We start from the raw sequence: 21,558 nt of genomic DNA, 5'->3' as shown, positions 1-21,558 counted from the left end.
ATGGCAAGTGTCACTGCCATTTACAAGAAGGGCCCAAAGGACGATCCAGGAAATTATCAGCCCATCCGTCTTACATCAGTCCCTGGGAAGATTACAGAGCAAATCCTCCTGGGGGCTATCGCAAGGCAAATCAAGCACATGATTAGGAAAAGCCAGCATGGATTCATCAGGAGCAAATTGTACTTGACAAACCTGACAGCCTTCTATGACAAAGTAATCTGCTCAGTGTATATGGGGCAAGCAGTGGACATTGTCTACCTGGATTGCTGTACTATAGTGGTACAGTGAACAGAAAAGAACTGCATTCCTTACTGATGAAGTTTGGTTTCTAAAAGTACTTGCCTTTGCATCCTGTACTGTATGACTGAAGACTTCTTCCTATTTCACATTTCGTATAGTTCTAGAAGAAAAGTGATGTCAAAGTGTCAAGTGAGTGTACATGCTCTGTATCAGATGTTTAAAAGGTAGATTACTGTTGTCATGCTCCTAGCTTGAGCATCAACAGCAAACGTTCTAATAAAACAAAACTAAACTTTTAGAGAAGACCATGTTTTCAGAGTCTGTGAGGAAAAAAACCAAAACCTAACATTATGTAACGTCAAAGCAAAAATCACACAGGCAGACAAAGCCCTTCTTGAAAGGGCTGTGTAGCAGCCATACCATGTCAATGATAAAGAAATGCACATGGCAGTCTGGTGCTAAAAGTTTCCCAGCTAGGTCCTCAGCAAATCTTCCATGAATTGCCCTTTCCCACCGAAAGAGCAAGTAGTGGTAGCAAGATAAGAGCACCAGAAATAGGTGTTATAAAACAAGCACCTGACAAATCACAGTTAATAAAAAAAATTCTATTATGAAGAAAGCTGGAATATTAAGCTGCGATTAACAGCCAATAAGGTAACATAAATGATCTAGCTAGAGATGGTGGTGGTGTCATGTTCTCAACTTATCATGGAGAGGATTTAATGGCAGCAAAGTAGTATTTTTCAAGAAAAGTGCAGTTCTGGCCTTTGTCAAGCAGCAAAAAGTCATGTCAGGTGTATATTTGTGTGGCATGCCCCTGCATACCACTGTTAGCATTTTCTCAGCATGGTACGATGCATTTTCAGAACTCCTGCTGATGGCGCAAATATTTTCTCCCTACGGCTTCCACCATTTTACACTATATCACACATGTGAAAACTTTCCTGCTTCTATGACCTTACTGAAACCCTATTTTGCCCTCAAACTTTGCTGCTGGAACTATCTTATCTTTTGTAGTCTTTTATGACTGCAAACAGCAACATGAGGATCACTCCTCCCCTATTCTTCAACTTTCTCACCTGTTCTTACTTTTCGTTCTCTTGCAGTTCATTTCAGCTATATGCTGTCCTGTTTTTACTTCCTATGTGCTTGTACTCTTACACTAGCTTCCCTTCCAATTATTTCAAGCTTAACTATCTAGCTTGACTCCTATTCCTCTTTGGTCAAGTCTCCTCTATCATCCCAACCTGTAGTGATAACTCAGCCTATCCCATTACTGCCATTCCACATCTCTACCAATACAGGAGTTTAGGTTTTGTAGATTTTTCTTTAAATACTGTTTAGTCACACAAGTCAATTTACATGGACTTACTTGCTCTTCAGGGCATCCATTCAACTAAGCTTTGGTGCCTTAGACACATGCTGGTTTTCTCTGCTCAAAACCTTTTGTTTCCCCAAAAGGAAACTGTATTATCCAGCCCAGCACTCTCCTTTTTTTTCCCCCCACTGGCCTGCCTATCCATTATCAGTCTTCTTTGCTGCAACCCTGTAAATTAGTAATTTGAATACATCAGTGTTTAACTTGAAAAAAACAAGATGCTGGTTTTAAAGAAGTACATTTGATAAGTATACAGGCTGCTATTGTGTCTTTGCTTAGTTTTATTAGATTGTGAAATTAGTACCTCATCCACAAAAAATTAAGCAAGAAGAATGATGAGAGAGTGATTAAGATACATGTTTTACAACTTAATGGGTTTGACATTTGTTGAAGTCAAAATACAATGTGTGGGTGCACAAAAGGTAGAATAAAGTCAGAAGCGGGCAGAAGCAGTTTGCAATTTAAGAAACAAAGAAATGACTGGAAAAAGATAACTGTGTTGCAAGAGGTACATTAAGAATGACTGGGTTATATTATTTTGCAAAAGAAACAACAGTGCAGTCTAGATCCTATTGTGAGGGCAGTAAGGCCTTCCTATCCAGACCAGGATGCACTGGTTATTGGTTGGTACGCTTGCAGAAATAACCAAGGAGAACTTCCAAATATATTAATGGAGAGAACAGTTGGGGAGATGATGGGTTCAATACTTAACTGGAAAAGAACAAAGGTTACCAAACAGACCTATTACAGATGGGAATGGAAAGCATTTTTACAGACATGTCCACAGCGAAGAACTCTCAACCAAACAAACTTTGAATAAGCAGGTAATATGAGCAGAGTGACACTTGGACAGGGGGCATCTCCAGAATGGACTCCAAACCTTGCTGATGAAATTTACAGGAAGCAGTTTCACAGTGATCAGTTTCCTGACAAACAATAGGTGATAAAAACCATCTGTATGTACTACAACACTATATTTACACAGCACCTCACGCCTGCCTCCTAAACCTTGCAATCTAAGTGAGACAAGGGCATCACAAGACATTGGACAAGAATTCAGGAGAGTGCAAGCATTATGAAAAAGGATTCTTAACTAATATTTACTTTCTTTTTCATAACTTTTAGGTGCAAGATCCCCACTAAAAGGTAGAAAACATTGACTGATTATGCAAATGTATATATATAGCAAATAGCATATACTAGGACTTCCCCCCCCACTATGCAGCTTAAGTAACAGGCTTCCATACATCAGTTCCTAGGAAGAAAGCACTATAGGGCTTTTGTACCCAACGGGCCCATTGAGTGAGGTACCATTAGAAAGATGGCACCCAGAAGAAATGGTTAGTGGGCATGGGTTATTCAACCATTTCAAAGGAAGCAATGCCAACAAAGAGATTATTTATTTCAGCCCCTGAATAATACTTCTTTTGTTCACAAACAGTAACTATGTTCCTCAAACATGTCCTGGCAGATTTTCCTGACAGGCACGTTCTGCATCAGCTCTCAGTCTGATGTTCATGCAATTTACTTGCAGTACAAGGTTAATTCTGTACTTCCACAGGGCTAGAAATAAGAGACTTGAATATGAGTTATGACTCAGCTTCAGGCAAAAAAGGAGTATCTTAAAAATTAACTTTAAACTCTGAAGTGCTGAATCATCAGCACCCATGTTTCCTAACTAGTGGTTTGTTTGTAAAGTTGTATAAAACAGCTGAAAGATATCCCTTTAGGAATGAACCCAAAAGGACAAATACTCTACAACCCCTGCAGTTGTCAGATTTTTTGCTTAAAGTGATAGTAATATGCTTATGATAGGTTCATCTTTGGATTTCTGCCTGCTTAAGTACTGAAACACTCTCATCCGACAAGAATCCTAATTCTAAGCTCATTTAACCAAGATCAGCAAGCACCTGAAAATAGTTTTTTAAAGGTCTCCAATAAACTGTTACTGTAAAATGGCACTGTTTTTCTTTCAGAATAACTTTTACTCAGGTTAAGATCATTTTCCTGGCAGTACTGTGATATGCCTCTAGACCAAGCATCATTTCCCAGTTCACGCAGCTCAGGCTATAAACACTGAAATCACAAGAGATGATGAAATTTTAGAATTCAGAGGTCATGAGCTTGTAATGTCATTTATACTACTCAGCATTCAAATGAGGGACTAAATTCCAGAGGGCCTTTTGTCAGCTATATTAAATAGTACCTTATGGAATACTATCAGCAAAAGAGATGCCTCACAGGTTATGAGATAGTTTTACCTTTATCCACTCACTTTTTCCATGGAAAAAAAATGGATAGTGAGCTGCTGTCTGGACTGAAAGCTTCTAAGACAAACACACAATAACACTCAGTATTTAATGGTTGAAATTATATCTCAATAATGAATTAGTGAACAAAGCTGGTGTTGAAAGAAGCATCCAAAACTTCATGTCTTGGCAAGTGAGCTGCTTAAAAACACTTCCGTCTTTCAAAATCTAAAAATCACTTTGATACCACTGGCAGCAGCATGCTATGCAAACTTTAGTTGAAGGCAGAAGCAATGTAATGCAGATACTCTCAGCAGTTTCAGAGTTAAGAGAATTTACTTTTACTGGTCAGCACTGTGTAAGTTAGCAATATAGTTAAATATTTAGCATAATAGAAGAATTATGTAATTTTCCAACTTAGGGATATGCTATCGTTACTTAATACCATGTTTAATAAGCTACTTGGAGCAGCAATTTAGCATATATTAGCCATTTAACTTTGGAGTCCCAATTCAGTTTTTAGTACAATCTTTATGCACAAACCCTACACATGCTGCTAAAACATTCACGTGTAAACTTGTTCCTTACGGTACTGGTGTAACATTTGACAAGTTTGACACAGCAGACACTCAATAACCAGCTTTTCACTGACTTTCCTCCTTAGGAATTTTAGTGGCATCTTTTAAAAAAGGTTAAGGTTTTTTCCTATTAGTTTTACCAGAAAGCTTCAGGTTTTCTTATCTGTGCCTTCTGTTCTGAGCTAAGCAACATATGAACTCATTATTTTTATTTGACATTTATTACCTTCTTAAATACTGTCATACTTAATGCCACCACTCCCAGACTCTGACAGAACTCAGTGCTTTCTATAGTGCAAGAAAAATGTCAAACAATTTTGAAGTAGGCTTTCTCCCATAAAATGTCAGTGAGGTCACAGCCCCCCAAATCCCATCTTCAGGAGCTCCTGACATTTTTAATAGTTGTCATTTAGCTTTAGAAACGGAAAGAAAATAGGAAGCTCCTAAAAATAAGAAAGAATACTAAAATCCAGTTATACCCAGTTATATTTTTCTACACTGTTTAAAAGAAGATTAACAATGTAGAACAATGTCAATATTATTTAAGGATGAAGAACATGTTTTTCAACAGTAAGAAGATTAAGTATCATAGGAAAGAGAAAAACAAATTCAAATCTGGGCAAAGATGCTCAGAAAAAACTGTCTGAAGACTTAGCATTAGGTTTCAATGAAATAGCTGGAATTTGGCATATAAACGAATCCACCCACTTTGGAATGTACATACAAGAAGGAGCTCTACAGAGGCCAAACCTCACACTGGAGGAAAGACCATGGAACTTATATGCTGCAGCAAACAATCACCCTAAGTACAATACACCCGCTGCTGTTTCCCAAGAAGATCCACTCTGGAGACCAAGGACAATAAAATTTAGATAAACTACACAAAACTCCAAAGATTTGGACCATCCTGGGGAAGAGTCGTAGACCTGGACTAAGATTCGAGAAACAAATGTAGGACGTTCAGGAGAAAAATTAACACATTAACAGTAAATTAAACAGAGATCACTAAGAGACAATAATTCAGCTATGTGCCCCTCAAGACAAACAGAAAAGTACAGGAGTGCTGTGGGACAGTGAACTGTGTAACAAAATCCCACCTCATGCAACCGTCTGAAGCAACCAATGATGACCAGTGCTGCCCAAAGTACCAAACAAGCAAATCTAAATACAGAGTAACAAGAAAAGAAATTACGTAGTGAAACAATCTTAATTTTCTAAGTATTGCAGAATAAATATGACCAAAATGGCCACATGACAGCTTGGAATGTACTGAAATAGCCCACCTACAACAGTTTAAGGTTCAACAGCTTCTGTATTTTGGATGTAATGAAAACTGTTACTACGCATAAACAGGATTCAGTAGGAGACACAAATATCAAACTAGATGTTCTCAAGGCAATATGAGCTAAAAGTGACCATAAATCAGTCTTGAAAGATCTGGCAGTTATAATTCTTCAGAATTTGAGGAAAAACAGAGTGTAACAAAAGCCATATATAATGATGTTTCACATAAAACAGGGACTGATACTGCCAGTGATACCGAAGAAAATGCTTATCACAAGATGGCTGGCTGAATAAATTTTCACTTGCTATATTAAGGTAAAGCATTAAGACCAAGCACTTTATGGACTTCAGGTAAAGCCCTTGGTATAAAATAAAATTTTTGTCTAAGTTTCCAAGATCATGATTTCTAAACAAAATATGCTAAAAGGTATACATGAACATAACCACACTGACAGGTCATGAAACATCCACTGAAATTTATCAACCTAATATTTATATTGAGGGAAACATTAAGGCTTTTGGTTCATGCCAAAAATAAAGTCAAACAGAAAGAAAACACCCTTATTGTTGTTATATAAAAAATAATCACCTCTCTGGAATGCCATGGGCAAAATTATGATTATGTTGATCGGCGGGGGGGGGGGGGGGGGGGAGGAGAGGGAGGAAGGAAAGGGGCAGGAGAAATCGAACCGTAAAGCTGCAAGAACTTCGGGTTTTTTTCCTAAATGACCGTTCTCCCTTTCCTGAAATAACCTAAGGAGCAGATCCTATTATGTACAGTATGATCCTCCATATCAATTATATTAGTTTATTAATCTGCTGTATTTGACATGGAGTGTTCTGTAGTAAGTCATTGTTCAGTCATTTTGTTTAAGTAATGTATAGAGAACCATGGCTTAAGATAGATCTCGGTCAATAACTCTGACCTAAAGTGAAAAAAAAAAGTTAAAAATAAAAACTGCATCTTAAAATGGTTCTGAAGTTCAATTCTGATCCACAGTCAATACTGTTAAAGAATGGGACAAATCATGAAGAAAACGACAGCAGGTAACAATTAAAAAAGAAAAATTGCTAGTAGTAAGGCTGACACTGCCAGAAACTAATGCCGGAATCTATCCCCCAGGATTTTAATTTATATGAGGAAATTAAAGTGAACAAACACCACAATCTGACTTGGAATGCTAGATGTGGTCAAAATTTTATTTAAGTCAAACTGGTTAAGTCTGTCCTTAAACTCCAGCTCTGGTCTTCATCCAGCTCAATGCTGGGACAAGACTACAACATACAGCATCACTTCTCCTATGCCAAATCCTTGTTTTCTTGAGAAACAAAGCATGTGAGAGGGAGAAGAGTAGCACTACAGTCCCGTAATGGATGGGAACACAGCTGAGAGTTGATTCCCTCTCATGACTCAGAGGCATAAAGTATATGTTTTTGTCCAAGTGTATCCAGCGGAGTATGTATGTTTATGTTCATTGTGACTGTTTGTCAGAAAGAGGCAGGAAAACATAGGTGTGCAGCTGTCCGTACCTGGCCGCACCAGGGCACCTGGCCAAGGCTCTCAGCACAGACAACAGGGAGATCATAAGAAACTGCATGGCTTCACGAGTAAACAATTACACATCTGGCATAAAGCCAGTTGTTTTTCCAAGGGTATAAAAGCAGAACCCTCTTGTAGCCAAATCTGAAGCCTCACCTATGGGTGGACCATGGTAGGAACTTTCCCAATTACCTGAGTCTCCTGGCATCGTCTGCAATGGGGCTTCCCAGCTCGAAGTGTGGGCCTGGATGATAATTTGGTGGTAACTGGTGATGTATTTTTTCTTAATCTCTGTTCTCTCTATGCAGTAATGATTTGATGCATGGCTAATTTTCCTCTGTACTTTACTTTCTATATATAGATCTCTGATTTGCTTCATTGTGCTTGTTTGCTATATATATATAGATATATATAGATATATACCTGATTCGCGTTACTGTGCTTGTTTGCTTTAATGTGCTTGTTTGCTTTAGTGTGTTTATTTGATTTAGTGTGCTTGTTTAATAACCTGTGCATATTATACAGCTGTTGTGTGGTCATCTTGTGGCATACCCTGCCTCTTAGCAGAACAACTCCAAGAGGCAGACTGACCTACACAACCAGGGGAAGTAAAACTGCAGTGCTCTCACTGGTATACCCCAGCCTCATGAGATGTAAGCAGCACACATCTACACATCAGTGCTAGCAACAGGGAGACATTTTACCTGAAATTTCAGTTAGGTGACACACTTCATGTTTCTGACATCTAGAGTAGAATCTACTACGCAATCTGGGGGAGCAGGGGAGGGATAATCTTATTGCATTGTATCTTGTCCTAATTTTCACTCTACTACTTTGTTTTAAACCAGTGAATGAACCTGAACTACCGTTTAATGCGCAATACTGCAAGTGCTAGTGCTAGCCAGAAAAGCCTTACAATAAACTGTAGCACAGCCTTCCAATGCTTTGTGAAATGTGCATATATTTTTTTAAATGGCATTTATTACATGAGAAAATTAATGTTGATTTAAGCTTGAATGACCCAATTAGAATCATTAACAGTTGTTTTCTTTCACCATGCAAGCCAATAAAATGTGAAAACTGATATTATAGCAAAACAATCTTATCTCGGAATTGCCACTCAAGACCCTTGCTTTATGCAATCTTTTTATGATTTGCAGTTTGAAGCTGGTTTTTATCATCTCTAGAATTTTTTTTGCAGTTTACCAATAGCACAGGAATTTGTTTTAAAGACAAAGGACAGTTTGCTGCTTGTGAATTGGTGCTCACATCACTGAAAATTGCTGCTCTCTCATCAGCTGCAGACTCCACAGCTGAACACCTTCTCAATAGAATCTCAGCCTATCTAACCTTTCTTTTATGAAACCCCAGAAGGCTGGACAAAACACTCACCATCATCTCACCCTGAGAACTTTAGTAACTCTAGGTGTGGTAATACATACTTTGAACCATATTTCTATCAGAACATGAATTACATTTAATTTGGGGATACATCAGAATGTTTGGAAATTCCAGCACTTGAGTTAAGTTTATTTCTATGGATGCAAGACATACAGCAGTCACTAGTCCTGAAACAGTCTGCCTTGAAGTATCCATCACCTTGAGAATACCATCATCTTTTCAAAGAAGCATTAGCAGTGTTACACTGAATTATCCACACACTGGGGTAGACACAGGGTTATGGCCTAAAACATGAATAATCAAATGATAGAAGTAAAGATTCTTCCGTAAGATAGTGCACTACTCTATTGCTACTGTATTATATGCATCACTTTTTTGGGGCAGAAAAAAATATGTATACACCCAGTAACTACTCATCTGTGTGCATGGATAAGTAGAGCATGTAGCAAGTGAAGTATATCACTTTGATCAAAATTATGCACATTAAAGAAGAAATAAAGCATCCAATTTAATTTTCATTCTGACATTTGCTATGTGCTCTGCTTCATCTTTCTGGGTTCCTACCAACCAATCTTTCCCTCTCCTAAACATACGCTATCCATTTACCTGCCTTTTCCCCCACCATAACGCCTTCTACTCAACATTTCTGACATCCTTCTCCAGTAAAGCTGTCACCCTTACTCCCAGCTCAAGCCTTCTGTGGAAAAAAAAAAAAAAAAAAAAAAAAAAAAAAAAACAACACAAAACACCTCCTCCTCTTCACATTGCTTCTGAGGACAGGAGAAGAGTGTAAAACAATGAAAGTCGCCAAGGCTGTGAAGTTCACTAATTATACTGGCTGCTTAGAGGAAGGCGGAGGGAGGCATCAGTTACCAGGGGAAGGCAATGCAAAGGAACAATCTGGAAAAGCAGCACTGGAATGGCAGAATGTGGACAATGTTTCTCATGTGTAATAAGACCACTGATATAAATAAATAAAAGTCCAAGTTCAAAGCTCATAACACTAGAACACTCCAGAGTCTGAAGGCTCTATTGCATAAGCAAAGAAGGAAACTCCATATATACAACTCCAATCTGTCCAGTACAAGAAAGATCTCCATTGCTGTTTAGTATAAAATTGGTAGCATCTCTGCAAAATAGATGATTGTGTTTAATTACTGCATAATTCAATATATATGGTAGACATGCATAGTGTGTCTCTGATCACACAAAATACAAAAGTATCAAAATCATGTAATTGTTCACGAAAGCTTTTCAGAAAGAGTTGAACTTTATTTGGATTTTTCTTAAGTAACAGCATTAACAGCATTTTCAAATGCTTATTAGCAGCTACTTTTATCTATCCATTTTAACTAAATAAGACTTCATTAAAAGCTTCCAGAAGTCGTTATTAAAGGTTCAATATTTCAAGCTTTCATCAGCTGTAGACCTAAACTGAACATTTTATACCTGTTAATCCAGAATTTAATTCTTCCCTTAATTATTTTAATTTTCTTCTCTATATCATTTTCCGTACTGCTACCCCCTTCTCCAATGCCCTTATAATCTTTCACTTTTTTTTCCCTCTCCTTTTTCCACCCTTCCTGCATTTTCTGTTACTTTTTCCCTAGCCATCCTTCTCTCCACTCTATTTTTACATTATTTATAAAAAACCTTTAAGGGCTGTGAGAAGGGACAGAGGTGAACTGTCAAGAACTGGAAAGTTACAGCCAAAAGTTAGTATCAGCATATGATTATCTTTTAACTCCAACTCAGGACTTCTTAGCATTTGGACAGATGCAGAATCACATTGAGCTGATGCGTTGTGTCTAAACCAAGCTGGTTCATTTCTGCTTTCTGAAGAAGACATCTCCTCCTACTTCCACCACAAGAAGTACTTTGATAGTTGACAGTACAAACATTCCTTACTTAAAGAGGGGAAAAAAAAACAAAAAACCACACAAAAACCCATTATCTCAGTCTTTGTAGCAGTGGGAAAAAGTCTTCTTTTCTCCCTTGCACCTAACATATCATTTCTGATTGTTCATACACTGTGGGGCAGCGAGAGTATTTTCATGATGGAACAGATGGTTTGTGTATTCTAATAAGCTGGTTCTGTATGAACGCCTTTTTGTCATGCACAACCCAACATAAACTATTACATATCCAGGTTACCTCACAGTTTAGTCTTCCAGAAAAAGAGTAACAAAATAAGCAACGTGAGCACCTGTTTTCCCCACATTCCCTGGTGACTTATGGATCCCTTTCCTTTTCCACTAATCACTAAAACGTTTCTTATAGGATTTTGCACAACCTGATCCATTTGTGTTTACACTGAACCATTTGCAGCAAGCAAGAACAAACCAACCGCCCCAGTAACAGCAGCAGTGCAGCAATCTGGAAGACCCCTAACAAACCGAATAGAATTAGAACACGTTACAGGACATTCTGCAATTCTCTATATTTACAGAGACAGAATGATGATCTTGTTAAATAGGAGTGTGTAGGATCCGAATAAAGTCCACGTAATAAAAGAATTAAGCAGATTACCCATCAATGGCTTTTGAGCATAACAATAAATGGATGTAGATGAAGGTAAATATATGAATATATGAGTATATGAGTATGAGGTATAAGTTCTTTTAAATTTTACAATGGGCTAAAGTAAAGCCCACTACTTTGCATACAAGTATTAGTGAAATAAATGCAAATATGTATCTGTGAGAAAGATACATCTATTAGATAGCTCTCCAGTCCTATGGATACACCAGGCTAATAAGCATCACTTACCAAAATTAGCTCTCCATTTTCCTGCTGAACAGCTATCTGAACACAGGGAGGGAGAAAGGTCTCTTGGAATTCTCCTTCACTTCATCATTCCTTAATTTACCCTTCAAATTTCAAAGACAGTAAATCACTTCAGAGTTTGGTGATGCTCATTTCAGCAGAACTGGGAAAAAATCAATTTAAGTTGCAAATTGGAAAGTCAGGGAGCCAGCTTCATAGCTGCAGCAAATCAGCATAGTCCTAAGTATTTAGGAAAAATAGTGTCTCACTCTTTCCAGGGCTGAACTCATGCTCTGACCTCAGAGGATATGTGGCACAACCCCTGAAGACACCAAATTCTTACTGCAATCTCAAAAAAGACAAAAATGCAAGAAATGGATTTGCTTAAAAATACTCAGAAAAATCAGTAATATGAGCCTACATTATCATAAACACAGAGCACAAAAAATTACACAATGCAAGGCAAGAAGGCAACTTTCAATTTTTCCACAAGCCATTTTCAAAACATACACACACAGCCCCCGATTTCACAGCAAGTTCTTTAACTTCAAGCATTCGAAAGACAGATTTGCAACATACGTTTGAATCTTAGGGAACATTAAACTAGGGGAACATACAAAGGGAGGATTTGTTTTTCTCCAGTGCTCACACCTTCCAGGAAGACTATTTTTTCTCCGATCTGTAATGCTGCTCTTTGAAAGTTGATGGATTATGAGCCAGGGGGTTTGATCCCTGCTTTTGTTTTTGCTGAAGACCGCCTTCACCAGTTCGCAAATCTAAACTGCGTTTACTATCAAAGTAGTAGAATTCTTTTCCTTCCAGATCCAAAGCAGAGCTAAGAAGGAGGAACGTAGATTTTAATGTATCTTTTACAGACCAGCATGAAGTATTACTTTTCCCAATAGCTACATCAATTCCCAAAATTCAAAGTATTTTTATAAATCAAAAGCTTCTGAGGTTTACATCTTTTGGTGTAACTTTTACAAGAAACAGATGCTAGTGCATCTGATGAACACTTCAGCATGTGCAGAGAAATTCAAAGGCAGCAGTGACCTGCCCTGTGTCTTTTAGGCTTTGGATCATGCTAGCCCAAGAACAAACAGGAACAGCCATTTCCAGCTGAGTTTTTGAAGTTTTAAAGATGACTGGTTATAGCACATGCAGCCATCAAAACTTAGTATTACGTTATTTAAATGTGGATGATCTTCAACGACACAATATTAACATTCTTACAAGTTTCACTTGATAAATTTTTCAGTATTCAAACTAAAATATTCCATTTTAACAGCAAAACTTGTAAAATCAGCAACAGGCATAAGTTATTGCATGAGGTTTGGAGGGGTTGAGGGGAGGTATTCATCTGCTGAAAGCCTTAGTTAATTTTTCTTCATAGTTTTTATTAGTTCTAGTCCTTTTTAGGATTAGGAAATAGCTGTACTCATTTCCAGCAAGATTCTAATTAAAATATGACAGGATTTACAGAGGACTGTAATAACCAGGATTATTTTTGCCTGCAAATTTAAAAAGAATAATTTTGTATTAAAAGTAATAATAATAATACAGTTTTCTTACGAAATACTTTTCACTTAGATATCAAAGATTACAATGAAGTTCAGTATTAGTCTACATCTTACAAATGGAAGTTTTAGAAAGTATTCACTGAAGGTATATTGTACAAGGAAGAAACAAGTCAAAACTCCATGTACTATGCACCTTAAACCTTTAGAGTATCAAGATTTTCCATTTCTCTGGTCAGGCTGCAGAGTCCTTATTTGTTTATACAGCCAAAGACCGCACTGTAGCATCGTTAAAGTTCCCTACTTTACTTACTTCATTTTAAAAACTCTCTGCTTCCTCAGTTATTGTGATAGCGTGCACTGATATTCCTAACCCTATGCTACAATATACATCCAAGGACTGAAAAATGCAACATGAAGAAAACATGAATGCACACCTTCACATTTTTCTATTATGCATACTTTATTAACACCTCAAATTCTTGAGGAAAACACTTATCTATTTATTCTCAAAAGTTTTTAAAACAAAAATGTGTATTTGAGGTCAGCCACGACCATTTTTCCTTCAAATTCAGCAGTTTGTTGGAGAAATGAGATTTAAACTGAAACAGTAGTTTGCTTGGTTTTGAAAAGGCGCTCTTACCCTGAACCAAAGTGCCAGGTAACTGCAGTGACCCTACAGGTCAAGAAAACACTTTTTCATCTAGGCAGTATGTTTAGCCTACGGAACAGCTGCAAAGCACAGGAAGACATGATATGTTCCTATTTTAATAAAACTTGGAGAAGAACTACGAAACAACAGCTATATTTCTGTGTTCTAAAATAAGAACCACCACATCTCATACTTTGAGCTTGAAACCTGTGTCCTGAGATGTCATGGAGGAACCATTTCACTCTTATGGCATTGCTTTGGTGAGCTAGGTAGATATTCAGCCTTTCCTGGCTTATGCACTGGTCACTACTGATCATATCAGATTTTACAGACTATTCAATAGCCGAGCATGCTATAGAAAATCTGGTTATCAGACAATATATACTGTCTGCATATTGCTTAAAGGTGAAAAACCATGCATCCAGTGCACAAAACCTGGATATATCTTTTGGGCCAGACTAGCACTTTCCCAGAAGGTGCTAGGATATGAAGCTCTATTTTGGGATGTGGAGCCCAATCATGCCACCTCCTGGTTAGAAATGGCCACTCTATTCTACACATCACACAGGTGTTCAGTGCTTGGGAAGCTAACAGTTGACGGGGATCTTCTACCTACTATATATGTATATGCATTTATACATATATATGCATATAACAGCTGGCAGATTACCCACCAGTAGCTTTTGACAGATGTATTTTTATACATATATATTTGAGATATAGCTAGATAGATATATAGAGATATATATATATATATACACTTCGAGGCATAAGGGAAGAGATGGATGATTACAGTAAGTGTCCCCTGAATTAACACACTAAGGAGATTAAGAATGAAAGAAACTTACTAAAATAATTCCCAGAACAAATAAAAACCACTCTTCTCCTTCCAAGGAAAACATTCATGCTGCCAAAAAATAGCACACACTGTTGATGAGGCCATGACCATCCAGATAAGTCTCAGCAAATGCCTTTGACCTTCCCTTTAACAGTAAGTACTAAATTCTACTATTTGCACTGAACTGTCCCTTAAGCAGGTCCACCGATTCAAACAGCACCATTTAAAGAGTGAAGGGAGTTTTTCTGGGGGGTTGGTTTTTTGGGGTTTTTTGGGGGGGTTTTTTGGGTTTGGTTTTTTTTTTTTTTTTTTTTTTTTAAGAAAAACACACAAGGGTATCAGAATCTAACCTTCAGTTATTGCATTTATATTGTTCCCTCTTTGCAAGAGAATTTACTCTGTTTCAAAGTACATGTTTTCTAAGATCATAGATCAAACGGTCTTAAGCTGCTTCAGATGTCTGAAACAGAGAGGTTTTTATTATTTTTTAAATCTTTTTCTTTTTTCCTGTCCTTAAGCAAGCCCACCTTTTATGACTAACAACTTAGGGTCTTAATACTTACAAAGGTTGCTTTGCTATATTCATTCTAACATTTTATAGTATTTTGTTTTCCCTAAATCTGGTTATTGCCTGGGATCCATGTGCATTACATTCTGCAAGGCAAAAGCACTTCCTAAGATTAGGAACACATACCATGTTGTCAAAGCATGATATAAAAAGAGAAAAAAATCACCTTTAAAAAATAATTTAAAAATAAAAACTCAGTTCTAAAACCTGCAGTATATTCTGCCGATTTCCATGATTACAAAGATATTAGCTACATCAGTCAATATATTATATTTGTGTAAGGTATAAGGATTGCCATTAGTGTGGCAATAGATGATTCCCATTAGCTTTAGGGAGCTTTCAACCAAGTCTGTAATGCACATCACTGCATTATAGAAATTTTAAGTACCTTTTATTCATCTAGAGCTTGCACAGGTATTACTCCCTTTTTATTGAAAAGGATCCAAACGACAGATGTATAAACCTAGTTTCTAATGAAACCAAGGTATCTAAAACACATGCTCTAAACATCAGCATGTTTCCCAAATCAATCTTCCAGTTATTTACACTGCATTCCTTGGGACAGCAAAGTAAACAATGATTAATACAAACTATTTTGTGAACACAGATTTCTTCTCACCTGACGTAAACACCAGGAAAAAAAGAAACTATAAGCAGAAAAGTGACTACTCAGATTAATATTAATATATATTAGTTTGTGCTGTCTAATCAATTTTGCAAGTATATTTTCTCACGTAGTTTTTAACGGAAAATTTTATAAAAATTAAAAAGTATCAGAGGCCTGACTTTAGCAGGACACAGGCTTGACCAACAGCTTTCACATCTTGGGCCAAGGATGACTGTCATATTCCAAATTGCCAAGACAAATAATTTTCATATAGCAATCTTCTTATTATCCCAGGTTTTTAGTGGAAACATACGCTTACGAACTAAATCTGCCTTCTTATATGAAAAACAAATGAATCTCCAGGAGTCCAAAGAAATTCAAAACCCACATAAGCAAACATATTAGTTGAAATCCTGAACATGAAACAAAATGAATTTGCATTACATTAAGAGTTTTCAGACTAGAACACTTATTGCATGCGTGTATGAAAGACTGTACTAATGCTTATTGAGTGTAAAGGCTAAGTAATTATATACCTTTTGAATAATCATGCCCTGTCCTACAAGGAGCTTTATGATGCTGAGCTGTATGAGTCTAATTGACACGACTGGAGGTTTAACAAACTTGTGCTATGCCACGTGGAATAATCTAGAGATTTAAGATTAAAGTTAAAGGCCTGATTCTTATTGCCTGCCAAATGCCAACTGAAAGTCTGAGGTCAATTGTACTGTCATTACATAGAGAAATTAGCTACCTCATTACACAAGTAATGCTGATATTTCCATGGGGAGAGATGATCTTACTTTGGCCAGCTCTTCCAATAGCTCTTTATGTTTATATTACAAAACACATAGCGAGCTTTAATAATCTACTATGCAAGATAGTCCAAAGCCACACACATATAAATATGCACACATATATAAAATTTGGTTTCCTCCAAAAGTATACAGACAGTTAGCTGACACTTCAACTTACTAAAAATAACACTGACATAAAACAAGTTTTGAACTACCAAACAGTTCTAGCTGATTGTAGCTTTCTATGTCATCCACACCTTCACAGCTAAAGTCACACATTTATATTTATATTCATAATCATAGATATCTAACACAAACTAATAAATATTTACATACATGCAAAAATAACACACATAAGCAGTTCATTAGCTACCATGGTAGGAAGTACCACTAGAATAGAGAAGCTCAGTTCTCACTGGAGCTTTAGAGTGTGCTGTGGCATAAACACAAATACAAAAGGTACTGCTCAACAACAAGCTCTTCACTTCTAATATTTTTCATCTGATCAAGCCTTATCTGACGTCATACATTGATCGGGATATCTCCTGGCTAGAAGCAGTACAATCTCACCTAAGAAAATAACTACCTGTAACCAGTTTATAATAAAATCATTTACAAATATCCATGAAACAGTGTTTCCAGCACCTGCAACAGCCTGGTACACAAAATTGTTCAGTTAATAAAGAACAGCTCTCTCCAACAGATGGAGATTTGCCTATTCTTTAGAGTTTCGCTACTTATTACAATTAAAAGAGGTCTTTTGTTTTCATTGCTGATTAGATTATACTATCAGAATAGTATAATCTTCTAATACATGAGGTGAGGTGTCCCTGCCCATGGCAGGGGGTTTGGAACTTAGATGATCAACCCAAACCATTCTATGATTCTATGACTTAAGTGGATTTTCCATTTCTAGTGGTATAATAATCATGTAGGAACCACTTCTGCATGAAACAGGTTATGACCCAGGGGGAAATAAAATATCTTAATATCTTCTGATTAAGGCACTATATTATTCATTTAGAGACTGGGTTCATTTTCAGAATCCACCACAGGTTCCCCTCAACGATTTTGGGGTTTTTTTTAGGGTTGGTTTTTTTTTTTTTTTTTAAAGAGAAATTATTTGTTTGTCTTCACACTCTCTATCTAAGATGGTACTAGCACTTCTTAGATACACCTTTCCTCATCTTTCTTTGTATTGTTTGGTAAGTATGCAAACTCTTTGCCACAGGAAATGTCCCTTTTCTGTGGGTTTCGCCACACATTGCACCATGTAGGCTCTAACCCAAATAATGGCTAAAGTAAATAATTTCTATTGATCCCTCAGGGGTGAGGGATAAATAGCTACTGATGCAAGTATTTATCTGACACAGGTCAGCCTGTAGGACACAGACATATTACAAACATAACTTATTTTAAAGGCAACAAATTACTTACGTACACCAAAACACACAAGGAAAAAGAATAAATCAAGCAAACTACAAAAAACAACAGGGAAAAACATGGGGTTGTGTCTTTCTGAGAAAATCCAGCATCATAAATTGAAACATATTTCTGGAATGCTTATCACTTGTGTGCCCATCTGCAGCTTCACACAGCAGCATGTTTCTTCTCAACCTCAGGTTCTAGCAACTGACAGGAAAAATCACAGCACTTTCAAGTCAGAGTGAATGCTTGAGGCTCTCGACTCTGAAGCAAAAACCTTCAAATCCACACTTACACATTTTATACAAAACCTACTGGCAATCAAGAAAGCTTAGTATACTAGAAAAATAACACCTGGCTACTATTTTTATGTATGTAATTGAGCATACATTAGGTTTTAAAGAAAAGAAATCCAGAGTCAGGAAGCATTGCTTCGTCTCAGACACATCCCAGAAATACATTACGGAGATCCTTGCACCACAGTCCCATGTTCTTTGGGCATCCAAAAAGAAAAAAAAAAAATCTGCTGGTTCTATACATTTCCCTTCTATTTATATCCAGCAGCAACCAGTACATTAATTCGTTTCCTTAAAGTAGCTATACCCTTAACTTGCTGAAACTGTTTTAACAGCCATCCTATATTAGGCTCTAAAAATGAATCTCTAGAAAGCTTGACAGATGGTGTTTTGAAAGATAATGCCAGGTATCTGGTGTGAATCTGACACTAGCAATCCCTACAGGCAACTCACCTTCATCTTTTAAAAATCCACTAAAACACACGCAGTCCTCGCTATACCAAGAAGGAATGAGAAAACTAATAATTTATTCGATCTCAGTTGTCCAAAATACAATTTACACTCAGACTTGATTCCTAGAAACACCTATTTTATTCCCTTTCTTTTTTAACTTTACTTTGCACACTTTCGATTTTGTCATTCATGCATTTTCCTCCTTTCCCATGCATACACGCACACACTCTCAGTAGATACCTCCCCCCTCTGGGAAAAGATCGAACTGCAAGGTGCAAAAAATACATCCCTTCAATAAGGACTTTGTTGTACGTTTATTAGAAAAACAACTGTGAAAAGTAGCGTGGCTGCCTCTTCAGCAGCAAGGTAGCTATGACAGAAGTGTACTAAATGTGTCGGTATTCGTCCTGAATTTCCAACCTATCAAACAGGAGCACTCAAACAAAACCTGGACTCAGTATCTTCATTCACAGTCTACAGATCATATATTAAGACATTATAAAGTCTGCTGACAGAGAAAGACAATTATTGCTGCCACTCCAAGTTTTAATCCGTTATGATTTTGCTTAAAACATAACAGAACTTCGGAAATTATTCACCACCTCTGAATGTGAGTTTATTTAAATTTGAGACTCTCTCAAGGGCCTAACCATACATTTCCTTGCCTTAGCTTCATTCAAGCGCTTGATAGGTTGTCTTGATTTATGCCCCGTTCTTTAATACTTCTTTTTTACATTAGGTTCCAAGTTTAACAGGGATTCTTGAAGTTACTATTACACACCTCAAAAGAAACAGAAGCATAAAGGAAAATTACTGGGTTACACTTCTGCAGAAGTTGAAATGCTGTACCGCAAGGCCTGCACTCAGTAACTATGTTGAGTGGGTACTAAAATAGACTAAATGGTAAACTTTTTTAAAGAATCTCCAGCATAACTAGTTCACATAAAGCAAGGAAAGCAGAGTAAATTACGATGAACAACAAAATATTACAAGCAGTGAATTCTGGATCTCCGTATGATACCAAGAGAAAGTCCTCAACGTCCTGGATGAAACAGTGTCTCATATGAAATTGATAAGCCATATCCAGTCAATGCTTGACATTGCACAGTCAACTAGAATAGTGCCCCATCAATGGCACAATAGCATTACCATGTAAACCGTATTCCTTCAGCATGGGAAAGAAGAAATAACGAGTTTAATGAGAAACCAGCGTCCGTCTTTGTGTAAATAAGACCGGGAACTACGGAAGCCCTTCTCGCAGCGGCCGGCCAAGCGCAGCGGAGGCTGTGCACCGCCACCGAGCAGCCACGGCAGCCCGTCTCCCAAAGCGGGGAGCACAGGCACACGCTCGCTGCCAGCGGAGGCGGCCGCAGCCGGGCCCCGTCTGACGGGCTCCCCCACCGAGGAGCCCGACGCGGGGTCCGGGGGCGGTCCCTGGGCACACAAGCCCCACGAACTGCCGCTGCCCGGCCGAGAGCAGCTCCGCGCCTCCCCACGTCCACTCGTGGCCAGGTCCCCGCTGGCGGGCCCGTTTCAACGCCGAGGCTAGAGGGAGCGCGGCCGCGCCACCGCCCGGCCCGACGCCCGCACGGACACCCGAGTTCCCACGCTGGCGCCCGGCCAGGGCTGCCGAACGCCGACACGAAGGGTGGCCCCCGCCCCGCGGAACGCCCCGGGCTGGGGTAGCAGCGGGGCGGCGGCGGCCGCTGGGCCGCGGCGAGCGGAGCCTTACCGTCTGCCAGGAGGCGCATCGCGTGAACAAAGGAGGGATCCAGGCTGTCCTTCTCGGCCATCAGCTCGGGCAGGTACTTCTCCTGCTCCATCGCCTCGGGGCCGCGGCGCCTGAGCACGCCGAGCCGGGCTGCGCGGGCGCCGGCTCGCTGTGCGCCTCCGGTCGGCTCCTCGTCGCCCACCTCGCTCGTCTCGCCGCTCGCAGGTGCGCCGCCCGCCCGCCACTCCCGCGGCGGGGCGCTGCCCTGCCCTCAGCGGTAGCGGCGCCGCCTCCGCCTTCACCCCCGCGCCGCGCGGGGGCTGGGGGAGTGACGGGGGCCGTGCGCGGGTCAGCGGGTGCCGGTGCCCGCGCGCCACGGTCTGCCTTTGCACCCCCGCCCCCCCCTTCCTCCCGCCACTGAGCGACCCCCGCCCACCGCCGGCCTTAACTAAGGAGGCGGGGCCAGGCGAGCCACGCCCCCCGAGCGTTCCCATTGGCGGCTGCGCCCCGGCAGGCGGGGGCTCACGCAGGGGACCCTCCGCGCCATTGGCTGTCGCTAGGCGGTGCGGCCCCGGGGCGGTGGGTGCGGGGCGGGCGGCGCGTTAAGGCCGGTGCGTGTGCGTGTGTACCTGTGTACGGCCCGCCCGGCGCCCGGGCGCCTCTGCCTCCCGGCGGAAGCGTGCGCGCGCGTGGCATGTGGTCTCGGGCGTGCAGGTGTGCCTGTGTCCGTCTGTGCGTGTGCGACTGTGCCCGTGGGGGCCGAGCGCGCGTGCCGCGCTGCACGTGAAAGTGCGTGCGCCGGCGGTGGGGTGCGCTCTGCCGGGCCGGGCCGCCAGTTTGGGTGTTGCGGCTGCGCGTGGGTTCGCGCCCCTGCGCGCGCGCGCGCGTCTCGGCGCGCGCCTCCGCCTGTGCGCGCCCGTTGCCTCTTGCGTGGGCCTCGGTGCCCACGCTGCGCCCGTGTTGTGTCCGCGCGGCGGCGCGCCATCCGCTGCGCGTGCCGGCGGGCGCGCCATGCCCGCCCGTGGTGGCTCCGTGTCTGCCGGCGGGTGCGCGGGACCCCCATCCGCACGTCCCGCGCCGCCCGGCTGCAGGGCGCTGTCCGCGGTGCTGAAGCCGCGGGCGGGGCCGGGACGGCGGTGCTGCCCGCTTCTGCTCTCTCCACTCCCGCCCCGGCTGCCCCGCGAAGCTCAGAGCGCCCTCCCCGAGCTCCGCCGCGCTCCTCGGCTCGCCAGCTCTCCGGTAACGGGGTGCCGCCTCG

At 40.3% G+C, this 21,558-nt stretch overlaps 1 protein-coding gene across 11 annotated transcripts in view; it reads right to left on the bottom strand.

Moving 5' to 3' along the window:
• Positions 1-20,764, bottom strand: part of KHDRBS2 (KH RNA binding domain containing, signal transduction associated 2) — a 356,318-nt gene extending 335,554 nt beyond the window's left edge. For all 11 annotated transcript variants that reach the window (XR_003991957.1, XR_003991959.1, XR_003991958.1 and 8 more), the window contains exon 1: positions 20,322-20,764. Coding sequence is in view for 1 of the 11 variants with exons in the window: in XM_030490209.1 (XP_030346069.1) it covers positions 20,322-20,412 (91 nt within the window). In the remaining 10 variants the exon portion in view is untranslated. The remainder of the gene's footprint in view (positions 1-20,321) is intronic.
• Between the last annotated feature and the right edge of the window lie 794 nt (positions 20,765-21,558).

This window comes from Strigops habroptila, chromosome 6 (genome assembly GCF_004027225.2).
Source record: "Strigops habroptila isolate Jane chromosome 6, bStrHab1.2.pri, whole genome shotgun sequence".
NCBI lineage: Eukaryota > Metazoa > Chordata > Aves > Psittaciformes > Psittacidae > Strigops > Strigops habroptila.
This window is presented reverse-complemented; position numbering and strand designations above follow the sequence as displayed.